This window comes from Enhydra lutris, unplaced genomic scaffold, assembly GCF_002288905.1.
Source record: "Enhydra lutris kenyoni isolate GAN:26980312 unplaced genomic scaffold, ASM228890v2 scaffoldscaffold22, whole genome shotgun sequence".
Lineage (NCBI taxonomy): Eukaryota > Metazoa > Chordata > Mammalia > Carnivora > Mustelidae > Enhydra > Enhydra lutris.
This window is the reverse complement of record NW_019154106.1, coordinates 7,487,245-7,504,028: the sequence shown is the minus strand read 5'-3', so window position 1 is coordinate 7,504,028 and position 16,784 is coordinate 7,487,245. Positions and strand designations below refer to the sequence as shown.

General features: G+C 57.7%; 1 protein-coding gene across 2 annotated transcripts; it reads right to left on the bottom strand.

Annotated features, from left to right (window-relative positions):
• Positions 1-1,044: 1,044 nt before the first annotated feature.
• LOC111149468 (RAS guanyl releasing protein 2) lies at positions 1,045-15,294 on the bottom strand. 2 transcript variants are annotated; one of them, XM_022506558.1, is made up of 17 exons: positions 15,197-15,294; positions 13,220-13,360; positions 12,460-12,562; positions 11,863-11,925; positions 11,404-11,535; positions 10,461-10,611; positions 10,083-10,256; positions 9,786-9,902; positions 8,380-8,661; positions 7,401-7,478; positions 7,050-7,172; positions 6,623-6,738; positions 3,335-3,476; positions 3,061-3,097; positions 2,488-2,664; positions 1,431-1,495; positions 1,045-1,267 (listed from the first exon to the last, which is right to left on the bottom strand). In XM_022506558.1, the coding sequence occupies exons 2-16, from the start codon at positions 13,290-13,292 to the stop codon at positions 1,437-1,439; spliced, it is 1,827 nt and encodes a 608-aa protein (XP_022362266.1). In that variant the 5' UTR covers positions 13,293-13,360; positions 15,197-15,294; the 3' UTR covers positions 1,045-1,267; positions 1,431-1,436. The 2 variants fall into 2 exon arrangements, with proteins under 2 accessions (XP_022362266.1, XP_022362265.1); XM_022506557.1 differs by lacking the exon at positions 15,197-15,294 and having other exon boundaries at positions 11,404-11,538; positions 13,220-13,407.
• Between the last annotated feature and the right edge of the window lie 1,490 nt (positions 15,295-16,784).

Here is a 16,784-nt window from a genome sequence, read left to right as displayed (position 1 = left end):
GAGGGCGGTGCTGTGGCTGAGAAGTAACTGGGCGGGGGGCGGGGGTGTGACCTCAATGAGGAGTTGGTCAGAGAGCGGGGTCTCAAGGGGAGAGGTGGGCATGGGGTCAGGGAACCCGGAAGGAGGGGCTGAGGCCATTGCTTCACAGGTGGAAATTGGGACGCCCAAGCCTCCACCCCCAGGACAACCCACAGCTGCTGTAGGATACATCCCAGGTTCAGGGGTGAGGAGGTATCTCCCCCTCTCTCTGGGGGGAAGGGGGGCTGCTAGAGCCTGGCCCAGCTTCAGAACCTTTAGAAGACCCCCCAGCCCCCCTCTTCACCCAGACCAGCCTTAGAAGCAGCCTTAGCCTTCCTCAGGTAGCGGTGACCCCCAAAACCTCCGTGCTGTAAACTCAGGAGGGAAGGGCTGGGCTGGGAGAGGCCACAGGAGGCTGACAGCAGGATCAATATGCATTTCCTCTGGAAGTAACTGTCCTTCCGGCTGGCAGCAGCACAAGGCCAGGAGGCTATAAGCTCAGAGTGCACGTCCTCCCTGAGGCATGCAAGCCCAGTGAGAGCTACTGGGGCCTGAGCTGCCCAGGGTCCCACCCTCTCCCCTTCCCCATGGCCGGCACTCCCACCCTCTCTTCCCCATGATTCTCTGCAGTGAGGTCCCCATCACTGGAAGGATTCAAGCTAGAGCTGAGAGGTCACCTGTTAAGCAAGGGAACTTTGGCTATGGGCTGAAGGCTATGGTTATCCACGACCACTGGACCCAGTAATTCTGGAGCAAGGAAGCATAGGCTTCAAGTTCAGATGCCCAAGTTTCTGGATTCCTGGGGATTCTAGACCCTCCCCCAAATTGTTATGTTCCAAGGTTTTTTGGCGCTACAGTTCTAGCCCCCAATTCTAGTCCCCCTCCAATTCCCAGCACATGAGATTCCAGACCTCCCAAGAGTCTCTGACTAAAAAGTTCTAGACTCCAAGACTCTAGTCCCTATGATTACAGTTCCCGCCCCCCCCACCGCACCCCCAGCCACGTGAAGATTCTAGTCTCTGATGGTCTAGGTTAATTACATGGGCCTTTTTTATTCCATCTGGAAAGTACAAATATTCACAAGAGTCTGTACAACCTTAGGGACGCCAGCCCTGGCCCAACCCTCAGTTGCATGCCACCCTCACACCCCGCCCACCCAGCCCCAGCCTGCTGCCCCAGCACCCCAGGCTTTCTGCTCTGGTCCAAGTCTTTTCTCCAAGGCAGATATGAGTGTTTGATCCAGTCACAGCTGGGAAAGAAAAAAAAAAAAAAGGCAAAAATACAAAGGTTGTAAGGAAGACCTTCCCCCCAAAAGTAGGAGTCCACCTAAACTGGGACATTTGCACAGAGTGCCTGTTTCCCTGGTCCCTCCCGCCACTCCCTCCATGCCCCCAGCCCTCAGCGGCACTCACCATCCATTACAAGTGGATATCAAATACGCCATCCTCCACTGTCTGCACATCCTCTTCTCGGATCTCTGCCGGGAAATTGGGGGGGGGGCAAGGAACAATTCCTGGGTCCCAGTGCCTTAGGCAGCCCTTCCCCCACTCACATGAGACAGCCCACCCCATCCTGGAAGCAGACCCATCCACCAAAAATCAATTCACTGAATGACCAATCGGCCCCATTTTTGAGGCTCTTTCTATAAGTTTTCATTCTGCCGCAGTTTTTCGACAGCCGCAGATTTGTCAGTGCAGTTTGCTTAAAATGTCAATTTTGTGTGTGTTTCACATTTTAGACCCCAGCACTTCTGGAAGGCTCAATGCAAATGGTTTCATCTTTTCAATTTTTGAGGACTCATGCCTGGTGCCTGCCTCTATTTTTTCAGGACTTATGCCAATCCAAACGGTTGTGGTCACTGCCTTAGACCCCCATTTAACGTGGCTGTTCAGACTATTCTCAGCAAAATAATCATTTGGGGGAATTGTCATTCAGCAAACTGGCCTAAAGCCACCAGAGACCCCAAGAGAGCCGCTGGAGATGTTCAGGGCAAGGGACTTTTCCCAGAATGGCCTCTGGAGCAGCCAAAAAGGGAAAATACAGACAAATGGCTCATGCAATTCCCTCTCCGATCCATTGTCAATCCCCCTAACAAAATTAGAGGGTGACTGGATTTTTCTTTTTTTTAGGTAAGCTTTATGCCCAACATGGGGTTTGAACTCACTACCCTGAAATCAAGAGTCACATGCTCTACTGGCTGAGCCAGCCAGGTGCCCCCGCAACTGGAATCTTGAAGCCTCTTTCCCTTTTACTCTTCTTTATGTATTAGCCTCTCTGAGCTTCCCAAGATCAAGGGTTCCTGAGCCACCTTCTGGCCCCCTTACCTGTCCAACCCTGCTGGATCGCCCCACCAAAATAAGAGAACTACAACTCCAGAATGGTTTCCATCCTGGGTAAGTGAGCACTTTGCCAGTATGGCGCTGCCTCCCTCCCTTCAGAGACCAGCACAGAATGAGATTCCCCTCTTACCTGGAGGCCGGGAGCCTCGGCGCCCAGGGCGGGGCAGGGAGAAGCTGAAGGCCCGATGGTGGGTGTGGGTGGGGGAGGAGGAGGGTGCAGACCCCTCCAGACTCACACTCTGGGCCCGGCGTCGGCATTCAACTGACAGACGGTCTTTACACTGTTTGTGGCAGTTCACACCACAGGCTGGGGGAGGCAGACGGCGGCGAGAGGGGGTAGGCAATTGGGGGGGCCCCCTGGCCAGGGCCATTGGTCCGAACACCCTCATCCCCATCTCCAGGCCTGTACTTCTCCCCAGTTTCTTTTGCTCCCGAGCAGCTGCCCCACCAAAATAAGAATCCCCTTCCAAAGTGTTCTCTTCATCCTACTTGCCAGTCCCTGACCTCTCCAAAGTGCTCTGTTCCCTGGGCAGCTGTCTCACCAAAATAAAAGCCCACTGGATGGGTACCCCCCTTTCAATATAATCACTGTGCCTCTCGGGCTTCGAGGTTCTTCACTGCTCCGCAAATGCCCCACCCAAATAAGAATCACCACCCAGGGAGTAACTCTTCCCCCCAAATTTAGCCCACCTGCCCCGCTCACCTCGGCATTTGAGGCCCTGTTTGTAGATGCCCAGGATCTGAAATAGAGAAGGGGGCCGTGCTGGCGAAGAGGTCTTTAGAGCTAAAGGCTCTACGTCTTCCTTCTCAAGGTCAGGGTCTGAGGCTGGCCCTCTCTGGGGCCCCCTCAGGGCTGGGTAGGTGCAGAACAGCAGGAGGAGAGGCCGGCGGGATTAATATCGTAGAGAAGGCTCCAGCAGGGGCGGAGCCAGTGGGGGAGGGGTCGGGACAGGGGCGTGGCTTGGGCGGCAGCTCACCAGGGCCTTGCAGTGGCGGCAGGCAACCGGGCGCAAGGAGTTGCTCTCCTGGAAGTTGTGCACGAAGCCCATGCGGCCGCCCAGCACGGAGCTGGAGCGCAGGAAGTAGGAGACCATCTCCTCCCTGCTGATGCAGCCATCCCTGTCGGGGGAGGAGGAGCGCCTCAGGGTGGCCCACCAAGCAGCCTAACCCATCCCTCGGGGAAGTTCCCTACCAGGAAAAAGATCCTCACCCAACTCCTGATTTGGGACTCCTGGTGCAGCAGGGAGAACGCTAGCCTTCGAGCGAGGCAGGTGCGCAGGCCAGTACCAACTACTTGTGTGGTCTTGGGCAAATCACTACCCCCGGGCCGCCTTCCCAGAAAAATGGGGATCGAATTTCTGCCCCGGCCACTTCACATAGCAGGGGTGGACACTAACTGAAAGGGCTGTACACCTGCCCACAAGATCATTAGCCTTGGAACACCAGTGGGGAGCCCTGAGAATTATATTTCTGAGGAGCTTTGGGACCGGGCAAGATGGGGAAAAGCCGCTTGCATCTCGCTCTCATGTGACTGACTGGCCGAAGGACACCTGCAGTCAGAGTTCCCCACATAAACCAGGGCTGCCCACAGAACCCTTTTCTTACCCATCAATGTATTGTAGGGCAAGAGTGAGCATGTGATCTGGAGACAGACCTCAATTCAAATTCTGGTCTGCTACTCCTGGCTGTGTGACCTTTGGGCTAGTTAATCTCCCTGTGCCTCAGTTTCTGCTTCTGCAAATGGGGACTGTGATAATCCCTGCCCCTCGGAGGGTTTTGGTGAGGATTTGGTGAGTCAGGTACACAGTAAGCATTTACAACTGTATCTTTGTAGTTAGTGGGTCCTGGGCCACCAGGAGCTACTTCCAGCAGGGTTGGTCCTTGTTGGAAACTCCTGCCCATTATATCTCAGGCTCTGTGACATGATCCGGGTGACCAACCCTTCCGTTCAATGGGGCATGAGGTCCACTGTCCATCTAGAAAAGAATATCATCCTAGATCCCTATCTCACACCATGCATGAGCACTAAAATCCTCACTGAATTGAGAACACTAATGTAAAAAAAAAAAAAAATTATCAAAGTCTCGGAAAAGGTGTAAGAGAATTACTTTGTAATTTCCAGGAGAGTAGGGCCCTTCTACACATAACACAAATCCGAGAAGCCATCAAGGAAAAGACTGACATACTGAGCACACGACATTTTTTAAAAACTTTATATGGCAAAAGACAACATAAATGACAGACTGGGAGAAATATTTGCGAACACATTCAACAGCAAAGGGTTAATATCCATTAACAGAGATTCTGAAAATTGATGAGAAAAAGACCAATGAATCCAGTGGAATAATGGAGAAAGACTATGAACAGGCAATCCACAGAAGAAATACAAGAGGCCAATAAACATATGAAAAGATATCCTACCCCCACTAGTATTGAAGAGATCCAGATTTAACCAAGACACCATTTGCCAATTAGACTAACAAAATTGTAAAGCTTATTATAGCGTCCACTGTTGGCAAGGAAGTTGGGAAATGGGCACTTGCTCACTGCTGATCGGGGACGCAAGCTGGCACAACCTTGCCCGAGGTCACTTTGGCAGTCTCTCTCCTAATTTAGAATGTGCATATCTTTTGATCCAATTATCCCACTTCTAGGAATTTCTCCTACTGAAATAGTGGCCTGAGTGCATGGGTACAAAGATGCTCACAGCAGCATGGCGTGTATTAATAGCGAAACACTGGAAACAGTCTCCACGTCTGTCAGCAGGAGAATGGGGAGGCCAGCGACAGCCCGGCTACACTGTGGAGCTCTGCTGCAGCTTTTCTAAACAACGAGGTCGGGTTCTGCATGAAGCAGCATGGAAAGCTGTCCATGATAAAGGGTTAAGCGGAAAACAAAAACAAAGGCAAAAAGCCAAGATGTGCAATTCCATCAAGACAGGGATTAAAAAGAAAAAAAAAAAAAAAAAGAAACCAACAAGAACAACAACACAAAAACCTGACAATCCTACTGCTACGAATACATAGATTCTGGTATTAAAATACATCTACATTTGCTTCAAGGGCAAAGGTGAATTTGCCAGAAACAAATGGGCGCCCCCCCAAGGTGCAGAAACAAAGAGTGAGCTTCAAGCTAATGCAGGGAGTGGGGACCAGATGCTGAGGCTGCCCCAGGAGGGGCTTGCTGGTCTCCCCAGTGAGCCAGGTGCTGGTTTTGATACCCAGACGGGCTGGGCACAAGGCTTGGTGCGTGGAGAAGGTGGGGGGTTAAGGCTTGAGACCCCTGCGTGAAGCTATTTCCAAGGTCTCCAAGGGCTGCACCCTCATTGAACGTGTGACCTGGAAAAAAAAAAAAATCCACCCACCCACCCAGGGACCTAACCTAGAACTTGGTCTCAGTTCTGGGAGTAGAAACAAGGCAATGACAACCAGCACCATGGGCAGAGGCAGATTTATACAGTAATCCTGTTTGTCTAAGGAACAGACCCAGACAGACAAAATCTGGATCAACTCATACAGAACATGGGAAACAAAGACTGGAAGGATACACTGTAGCCAAACCAGGAACATTGCTAATGTGTTGCTAAGGATAATAGAACCTCTTCTGATGGGAAAGATGGGGAAAAGAAGAAGGGAACTTCTGCTTCTTAATTCATAGGCTTTGTTCACTATAAACCTATTTTGCTACCTGGATTTCTTTTTTACCGTGGAGTTTTACAGTATGGAAAATTTAAAAAAAAACAGTTTTGAAACGTGAATAACATTAAAATATAACTCGACCCAAACTGGACTGTAAATTTTGACTAGCGTTTTGTCTGCTCAGCGAAATGGGGATCTGAACGTGGTTGTGGGGGGCATGTTTAACCTACTTCAGAAAACCAGCTGTTTGTCCAAATTGTCAGGATGTGAACTGTTGATAAGCAAGTGGGTGCTGCTAATTACAGGCCTTTCTTTTCTATTCATTAAAACAGGCTACCCAGGACTTGAACTTGTCCACACTTTTTGCCAGCTGCGAGCTCCACTGTCCCCAGGCCCCCCTCTTTGTAAGAGTCAGGTGGAGACCCCATCTGCCTGAAGAAGTGAGGTGACCCTGTGCTACCACAGCTGACAGCCTCCCCCCCACCCAAATAAGAGCCCCTCCCCACACTGGTAGCTTCCTCTGCAGAGATCATCTGGTTCAATGGCCTTCTCTTGCACAGCCGGAAGCTGAAACCGGAGGGGAAGTGAGCCTGCCTTCCCTCTCCCCCAGCCCCCAGCCCTCCTCACTGGTTCTGGTCGAGGTCCCCAAAGGCGCTGAGGTAAGGGAAGTTCCCACGGATGATCTGGAACTCTTCCTGTGATATGTGGCCGTCCCCATCGACGTCAAAGTTCCGGAACACAGACTGGAACACACAGAGGGACATACAGGGGCAGGAGCATAAAACAAAATGCCCATCTTCCCAGCCTGTGTTAGGAAGGGTGGCTCAGATGCAGGGGGCTCTCCATCTCTCCTTTTGTCTCCCTCTTCCAGACCCCCACCCCAACCCCACCCACTGGCTATGCCCCTTGCCTTCTGGAGACAGAGCACTGGCCCTTGAACATGGCACTGGTATGGCTCCAAGGGTAGTGGCCTGGCAAAATCACTCTTGATTGACCACTACAGACCTGCCCCCCAGCCCCTCAGGTACCAGGGCAGGCTGCCACAGAGTCTCACCTCTACCATCTTCTCGATGTGTTCCACCATAAGTGCCTGATCCAACTTGGGCTTGGCCGCTGAGGTCCACTCATCCAGCACTGGGGGCCGGGGAGGTGGGGTGCAGCTTGTGGGACTGGTTGGCTATGGGAATGGTCAGGACTGAGTGAGGGCCAGAGGGAAGGAGCCCAGGGCCCAGGGGAGCAGAGGAGGGGGGAGCCCCGGGGAGAAGGGAGCCCGCCCAGCAAGCTGGAGAAGTGAGGTAGTTTCTAAGAGCTCTGCTTGCCCTCATGTCCTGGGAGTCTCAGGAAGGGCAGAGGTAGGGGAGGAAGAGGTTGGGCACAGTGGGGAAGCAGTGATTCTGCATCTCACCGAGGACTTGGAGCGTGGCTCCCGCTGTAGGGATAGCTGATAGAGTTCATCCTCTGTCTGATACTGATCCAAAGATACCTGGGACACACACAGGTCTCATCATACCCATTGCCCCCTGATGCCCTCAGGAGTCCACTGTCCAGAGCCTAGGGTCATTGGTCCACCTAGAGGCCACAGCTCAGTCTGGAACCCCGTCTAGAAGCTAGACTCAGGACAAAGGTCAGCTTAGAATACACCCCAGCAGGGTGCCTGGGTGGCTCAGTCTTGATTTTGCCTCTGGTCATGATCTCGCTGTCATGAGATCGAGCCAGCAACCACACACCAGCCTAGCACATGGACCACATCTTGGCCCAAACCTGGAGCAGAAGGCACTGCCAAGAATCCAGCCAAGAATCTAGGTCAGAACACAGCCAAGAGCTCTGAGATTAAGCCCCAACCTAGAACCCAGCGTCCACAATCCAGCTCAGATTTCAATCCTGATCCCAGTCCAGAGCCTAGAAACAGCTACAAATTCACCCTAAACCCAAAACCCAAGCCCCAGCTCTGTGTCTAGAATCTAATCCAGATCTGGACTAGAACTTCATTCTCATCCTAGACCCCAAAACCAAGTCCAAGTCTGGGCTTGAGCTCAAGGCTATGTTTAGAAACCACTCCCACACCCAGAACCCAGCGCTGGGCCCCAGGCCTTGAAGACAACCCAGTCCCAGGAACTCAACCCAGGACCCAGGCCCAGCTTCAAGGCCCAACACAAACAAGCCCACATGGCAGCCCCGAGTCAGACCTCCATCCATAGCCCCATTCAGAGCCAGGAACTCCTCTCAGAGCCCACTCCAGACCCTGTAGCCCAAGCTGGATCTCCATCCCTCGATCAGGACCTCAAACTCAAGGCCACATTTGCAGCCTTGCACAAACCCAAGACCAGGTATGGTTGTCACCCCTGGTGCCCAGTCACCCAGCATCCCTGCTCCCCACCGCTCACCGTGAGTAGGCTCAGCAGATCGGGGTTGGCCTGCACTGGTGGCCGAAGGCTGGTCACCATGGCCAGCTCCTCCAGGATGCTGAAGAGCTGTTTCATCTTGGCCCCATTAAGTCGGGTCCGGGCAGGGTCCAACCAGTCAGGCAGTGCCAGCTGGAGGGCCACCAAGTCCTTGAGGTGTACGCCCAGGATGGGAAAGCGGAAGCCCACACAGGCGGCCAGCCGGCGCCGATAGTTGCCATAGTTGCCGGTGGCCGTCACTAGTTCTGTCAGACCTTCCCAGAGCTGGGGGGTTGGGGGGAGGCAGAAGGCAGAGGGTCACGGTCACACACACACACACACACACACACACACACACACATACACACGTCACTGGCTCAACTACCCTCCCACCCACCCACCCCAGCCCAGGAAATGTGGGAGAGGATGAGGAGTCAGAGTCAATGATAGGCGAAAGATTAAAAATCCTCCCTCACTGTCCCCCAAAACTGTCTCCCTTAGCCCCGGCAGGGGGTCAGAGTTCATAGGTCATGAGCTCAAGGGAACACCCACAGCCAAACACCACACCTCTGCACCAGGTCTGAGCACGGACTACCACCAACACTTCATAAGAGAAATGAGGCTCAGGGAGGCAAAGAGCACAGGAGAAAGATCCAGAAGAATGTTCCTGGCTGAGCCGTTTGTGACAGCCCACACTGGAAAGACCCCCAGATGTTCAGCAGGAGAACAGATCTACACACTGTGGTTAGGACTTACAATAAAATATCATACGGCAACAGAACCGCATGAACAACAGCTCCAAGTAACAGAATGTGAGGATGAAAGGAGCAAGACATAAAATAACATACAACAGGATTCCATTCATAGAAAATCCAAAAACAGGCGACAAAAACCCCACATTGTTTGGAGATTCATACGTAAGTGGTAGAGCTATAAAGAAAACCAAGGCCATCATCATTACGAAAGTCATGACATCGGTTACCTCTGATGGGGAGGGAGTTATGCTCTAGGGTGCTGGGAGCTTCGGGGGCTCGCAATGTTCTATTTCTTGACCTGTGTGGTAGTTACACAGGCATTTTCTTTATAATTTTTCTTTAATCTCTACATTTGTTTTCTATATGTCTCTACATGTACATCACCCGATATGTGAGAAGATAAATATAAGGAGAGGAGAAAAGTGCCAACTCTGGGGTCAGGCAGACCTGTGAGCCCCCCCTCTGCCACTCTCACTGTGTAACCTAGGAAGAGCGCTGAACCCCTCCGAGCCTCAGTTTCTGTATCTGTCAAATGGGGACAGGAGTGCCCAGCTCCCAGCTCCACTCAGGAAGGCCAGACGTGCGAAGGCTGACCCCAGGCTTGACGAGGCTCTTCCCCTGACGCCCCCCGCCCAACCCCGGGGTCCCAGGCACCTTGATGGTCTCAGGGCTAACATGACTGTGGGTCTCCTTGAGGCGGGAGATGGAGCTGTGACTCAGGCCTCCGACCACCGCCATCAGCGTGTTGAAATTCTGCAACTGCAGCAGCTTCTGGGGGGGTGGGGTGCAAACGAGGAGGAGCGAGGCAGTGAGTCACTGGACAAGGCCCTAGATTTGGCCAGGCTTCTCTGGAGAGGAGGCAGTGAGTGAGCAGAAAGGAGGTAGTCGCCCTCCTTGGGAGGGCGGGGCTCGGGAGAGGGGCGGGGCTTTGGAGAGGGGCGGGGCAGGCACCTCTGCCACGTGGACAAAGTGCGTGATGACCAGGGCCCGCTGAGGGGCGGTGGGCTTGCTGAGGATCATGAGCTGCACCCACTGGGAGACACTGTTGAAGAGGGAGATGAACCGCTCCAGGACCGGGTTGTCCACCGTGCAGCCATGAGTCACAAAGCTGTGATAGTCCTGGAACTGGGGGTAAGAGTGGCCTCAGCCCCTTCAGGCCTCTCCCCTCACAGATGGCCCCTCCTCACCCTCCGGTTGCTCTTGGGGTTGCCCTTGGTTAGTGACCCTGAAACCCCCGACCGACCCTGTGACCCTGCCTAATCCCAGGGACCCTGTCCCTCCTGGGATCCTCTTCTCAGCCCACCCTACCCCAAGGCCCGCGGGCCGCACCAGGATCTTGCAGAAGGAGCGATACTCCAAGTAGGTGAGATGCTCGGCCAGCTCCATGGGCTCCAGGTGGTCGAACAATAGGGACATCTTTCGCTTTTTCTGTCCTACAGGGTTCCGCTGGGTCACCTGCCTCTTCCACTTGTAGGTGGGGCTGGGAGGTGGAGTAGGAGCCGTGAGTCCTTCGCTGGAGACGCCCTATCCGCTGCAGCCCCGCACTCATGCAGACGCACCACTCAGGCTCACGGGGGACCTACACCATCTGAAGCACTATGCCAGATGGACACTAAGTTCCCCGTCCCCACAACTCCTACAGTCTCCCCCTCGTCATGCACTCAGGCACTGTGCTTGGCGCTGGGGGGTACAGAGAGGAGCAACACACAGATCCTGCCCTTGAGGAGCTTACAGTCTGAGGGAGACAGACACAGAAACAATCACAGAACAGAGTAGCACGCATGCAGGTCTTTGCATGGGGCAGCGGGCGAGGGGGGGGCGCGGGGAGGGCGTCTCCGCACAGCGCCTGGTGGCAGGGGACACAGGAGGGAATGACAAATTCTTCCCTGGAAGCCTTCTGAGCCCTCCGAGCCCACAGACACTCTGTGCCTGAGCAGAGTCTCCACAACACAGAGAGTCAAGCAAGGGGACCCAGATGAGCAGAGCACCATGGTGGGAAGGGAGGGAAGGCTGGAGAATGGCGTGCAGCTGCGGTATGAAGGGCGTGGGATGGGAACGGGCTGTGGAAGATGATGCAGGAATGCCAAGCTGGCCGGAGACTACCAAAGGCCTTAATCCCCGGCCGAGACATTGTGAAGGTGACAGGGAGGCACAGGTTTTCGAGCAAGAGAGTGACATGACCCTCACTCATTCAATTCAACAAACATTTATTAAGGACAGATGGTGTGGGATGCTGAGCGCCCTCCCCAGCCCTCTAGCTCGCCCCACGCACACGCTCTCGATGTCAATGAGGCTGCTGTGCCGCCGGTTCCCTTCTTGGTCAAGCAGAGCCTTCAGCTCCTTGATCTGCTCAGCGAGCTCAGGGTTCAAATCAAACTCTGCTGGGAATGCTGAGATCCAGTACCTGCTAGAAGCTTCGAGTCACCCAAAGCAGCCCCCCGCCTCCGTTCCCAGAGACTGGAGCTCCCCAGAGAGAGGGAAGGAGCCCCAAGACTGTGGTTCCCCCCATCTCCGGATTTATTCCTTCCCCACCCCTTCTGGGCAGATCCCAAAACCAGACCCAGACGAGCAAGGGGCGAGCCGGCGGCAGCAAGCCCACCATGGACAGAGCCAGAGCTCAAACCCACAAGACTGACTTTCCAGAATGGGCCCTTTCCTCTCCGTCAGGCCAATCTGAAGCCTGAGAGAAGAGAGCAAAAGGAGGGGACAGAGCCCCAAAAGGAAGACTCACCTGACCAGATGGCACGTTTTCACCTGCAGCGAATTGGAGTTGTCCTTCCGGGACTGTTGGTAGGTGAAGGGGGGTTAAGGAAATCGAGAATGGAGACTAATTCTAGAAAGGGAGGCTGCAGAAGGGTTCCGAGTTCCCGAGGGAGGCTGAAGGCCCGGCCTGGTCCTAGGAGAAATGCTGGGGGCGGGATCTGGGGCGGGGCCGGTCGGAAAGGGGCTGAAGGCTGGGGTGAGGGGTGAGGTTTGGGTGGGTGTACAGCTGGGGAGGGGGCTAGGTTCTGGGGGTGGCTGAAAGCATGGCCTGAGCTCCAGAAGAGAGGCCAGAGGAGGGACCTTGGCTGGAAGCAGGGACAGGTCTTAGACTGTAGGGAGCAGGAGAGCAAAGCCCAGGTTGGGGAGGGGGCGGGGCCTGAGTCTAGAAGAGGAAAGGGGCGGAGCCTAGGCCGTGGAGCGAGGCTGGGCCAAGCCTGAATTCTAGTACACAGGAGGGGCTCACGCTGTAGGAGTAAAGCCCAGTCTCCGCCTGGGCTGGGCGGGGCAGCCAGGCTCCCTCATGGACTGGGACCGCGGGGCCCACGGCGCGGCCTGCGAAGGATATATGTGAAGCAGTTTTGCCGCCAGCTGAGAGGACGGGATGTACCAAGGATGCATCATGAGGAACATACGCACCAGTTGAGGGTCCCGCACCTTCCCGGAGTCATCTAACTCCGAGGGGTCAGAGAGGAGAGGGTTGACCCTTCGTCCCGCAGCTGTGGTCCCTCAAGCCTACCTCACCGCCCGCCGGATATCTCCTCCTCCCCGCCCATCACCTGCTTTCCCAGGACTCTGAAACCAGTAGGCTGATATGCGAGAAAAGGTAGGGTGGGAGAGGGATAAGGCAGGATCCGAAGAACTGGAGGAGGGGACTGTCCGATCCGGCCCACCATCCCGAGGGGAACCAGCTGGGGCGGAAGAAGCCTGGGTTCCCCAGGGTCAGGAATCAAGAGGTCATTTCCTGTGTGCTTGGGGGAAGGGGCACCCCTTCACCAGATAAGCCGCCCCCCATCAGCCGGAAACAGCTCCCAGGCCGGAGATAGAGAGTTCCTCCGGAATCTCCGGGGAGACAGATAATCGCTTCATGTGCCAGAGTCTGGGGACCCCGTCCCACTCGCTTCAACGCCGGCATGCTAGGGAAGGGGAACAACCTTTCTGAAGCCTGTGGATCCCTCCACCCTGTGATGGAGAGCAGGCTTTCGTTAAAAAGGTTGCAGCCTGCGGAACCGGGTGGGTCTAGGCTGGCGGTCTGTCCTGGGAGGCAGGGACCCCGCTTCAGGCTCTGGGCTGGGCTCGGGCTGGGTGTGCCCTCGCGTGCCACTCACCGAAGGCTTCGATGCAGCCGCGGAGCAGCTCCTCCACTGTGCAGCCCTTGTCCAGGTCTAGGGTGCCCGCCATGACTGCCAGAGCGGGTAGGCTGGGCCCAGCTGCACTCCCGAGCCTCCCACGGGGCTCGGACAGGACCCCTGTCCCAGGAGAGGCAGAGAGGGAGTCTGCGGAGGGGCCGGCGGGGGGCGGGGGTTCGAGTCGCGGGGCGGGCAGGGGCGGGGCGGGGCGGGGCGGGCACGCCCCCTGCTGGGCAGGGGCGGAGTAGTCCACTGCGGCCACTCCCGGGGTTAAACGGTCTGGCCCGGGATGGTGCAACCCACCAGTTGGGTAACCGAGCGGCCGAGAGGCTTCCGGCTCACCCTCGGAGTCACGGGAAGGCCGAGGGGCTCCCCGGGAAGGGGGACGAGACAGGACTTCGGGGACTGGTTTGTGCCCCAACCCCTCCTAGGCCTTCTTCCCCTCGCGTCCTCTCCCCCAGAGGCACCTGCAGCACCCCGCGGCTCGGCTCCGCGCCCCTCCCGCTTCCCTCCCGCCACAGCCTCCCTTCCCCCGCAGGGTTATTTTGGGAACCCAGAGCCTGAGGGGACCTCGGAGGAATTTCTCCCTGGGATGGGAGGGAGGGAGGAACCCAGGCGTCCTGCCCGCATCGCCCCCTCCCGGGCTCCCGGGGAGGGGAGGCGGGGCTGTGGCAGCCCCCAGGGGCCTGCCCTTGGGGAGGCGAGCTGGAGTGGAGAAGAACATTCCTGGGGCGGGGTAGGGGGTGGGGGTGGGGGTAGCCCGCTGCGGCCGGGAGGCGTCAGCGGGAAGCCTGAGCCTGGGAACCGCGCGCTCCCAAGCCACCTCCTCAGTGAAGGCCCCAGGGGTCCAGGCTCAGCCCTTCAGCAGACCATCTTCCTCCCCAGCCGGAGTTCCAGGCCCCCATACTGCACAGTCCAACTGTGAGCGCACACAGAGGCCCGCCACATTCAAGCACACAGAGCAGGGTGCCCAGAAGGGGGCGCTAGCGCCGTGAGGGGTGGAGAATGCCTGGCGGTATCCATCAGCAGGGTCAGACGCACACAGGCAGGGACATACACTCGTTCTACACCCGAGGCCAGGGGCCCACATTGGGGTGTAAGACCCCCTCCCCCCCAACACACACACCCGAGCCTCTGGCACTTGTCTCCCATCCTCTGTCTCATACACACAATGGCACGCACACCCAGCACACACCTGCAGGAAGGAACCCTCCCGCACACATACCCAGCCTTCCAGCCCAGAATGCGGCCAGCCCTTTGATGGGGCCCGTTCCCGGACTTGCAGCTCACTCGAGCCAGGCCAGCCTGGAGTTCCGCGGCCACAGAGGCGCTGGAATCGCACACGTGTGCACACACACAAGACAGGACACCTACACGCATGCACACTCCCACATACGCACACACCCCCGTGGGTGAGCACACACGCCCATTCCGCCGCCGCCCCCCCTTTCATCCGCAGTCCAGGAAAAGCTCTGCGGCCACAACGCCCTGACACCCCTCATCCCCGGGCTCAGGCAGGGCCTGGCCCCACAAAAAGGTACCCCGCCCCTACACAAATTCCCCTGGACTGGAGGGGGACTCCTCTCCTGAGTTCTCTGGTGGACTTTTCCTAGGTTGCCAACCCCGTCTAGCCCTGCAGCTGTCTCGCTGTGTGACCTTGAGAGTCACTTGGCCTCTCGGAGCCTCAATTTTCTCATCTGTCAAATGGGGGGTTCCGCGGGAGAAGGGCCAGCTAAGACGTGGCTGGGAAGAGCCGGTTGCGCCGAGGATGCCGCCCTCTCCCGCGGGTTGTCCAGGGCGCTTCAGCTCCTCTCCCTTCCACCCCGGACCCGGCCGCAGACTCCGCACCCACCAATCCATACCCGCTGCCCCCAGCCCGCCTGTATCGCCCGGGGGGGGATCCTTAGGGGCCGGGCCCTCTTCTGCCCAGCGCCCCGCCCGCTCTCGCTCACTCACTCTTGGGACCCGCGGCACGGAGCCCGCTCTCGGCCGGGCCGGCGCCACCTCCGTGCGCTCCCGCCCGCCGGCCTCGCTGCGGCTGCGGCTCCCGCCCGCCCTCCGCGCCGCGGCCCCGCTTCCCGCCGCCCCGCCCCCGCGCCGCGGCCGCCCCCTCCCCTCCCCGCCCCTCCCGCCCCTGCGCGGGGCTCCGCACAGCCCGCTGCGCCACCCCCATTCGGGGGCTCCCTCTCGCCCCGCACGCGGCGGTCCCTGCGGCAGCTTAACCCCTCCCCTGCCGCGCCGCCCGGGAGGCCAGGGCCGCGGGCTGGGGCTGAGCCACCCGCCGCGCCAAGGGTGGGCGAGCGGAGGTCAGGCCTCGCGGTTCTTGGAGGGGGGAGCCAAAGTGAGAGCCCTCTCCCCCCACCCAGATGCCCCTATGCCCCCCGCCCTGCCTGGTGTTGGGCAGAGGAAGCCGGGAGGGGCAGGAAGCGGACTGCGGTGGGGAAGGGGCGCCTCGCCCCGCCCCCGGCCCGGGTTCCTGTTTTCGAGACAAACGGTTCCCACGGGGCTACCCGGACCCGGGGCTGGGCGTCTTCCTGCGGGCGGAGGGGGGCAGAAACCTGGTAGAGATCGGGGGCGTGGGGAGAGCGGGTCCTTGTGTTAGCCTGGAGGAGGGGCTGAGAACATTTTGGGGACAGGGGCCTGTGGGAGGGAGGAATGAAAATGCGGCTACCTGAAAACGTGGCCTCGATGACTGGGGGAATGGGGGCGGGGGGTTCCAATTCACACAGTGGGGACGGGCCCTGGAAGCCTGGCTCCCCACGGGGCCAGATGGGAAGGGGCAGCTGCAAGCCGTGGGTGGGTTCTGCGCAGCTTGGAGACCTGTGTGCGGGTCGCCCCTCCCCCCGGCAGGGAGGAACTTGGGAGGGGCAGCCACAGGCAGTTGGGGTCCCCACAAGCCGGGCCTAGGGGAGCCAGTAACCATTTCCGGCGGTTTAGGTTCAAACACACTCACTGCGAAACCGCGGGCCCCAAACCTACCTTTCGAGGCTTGCCCCTTCCTGCCTCAGGGCTAGGGAGGCAGGACCTCCCCCACACCTCAATCTTGGTAATACGAGGTCCAGAAACAGGCCCTTTCCGGTCCTCAGTTTCTCCAAAGTGCGGAGTGGGGGGCAACACTGGCCTAGCCTAGACGGTCTGTGAGTGTCCCCCGCCCTAACTCCCCCGACCTTAGACCAAGTGTAGCCACCTGCTTAGAGACCCTTAAACACCGCAATGGGGCGGGGCTAAGGGCGGAGTCAAAAAGGCGCCAACCACCCACAGGCTCCTCCCCCTCCTAAGTCCTGCCCGGGACAGCGTGGATCCTCGATAGTCCCGGAGGCCTCTGCCGGAGTCCCAGCTCCCGGCCCCGGGGGGCCCCACCCAGGAGATGCCCCGCCCTCGGCCAGCCTGGCAGGCCGCTGACCTAGTATGGACACAGCTCTGGGAAGAGAGGCGTGGAAGGTGACTCCCGAAAGGAGGCTGGAGAGTTTCGGGCCCCGCCCCCATGGCTGCCCCCCTCCTTCGCAAGGGACGCACCTGCGGGTGGAGGGGTCGGTAAGGCGCG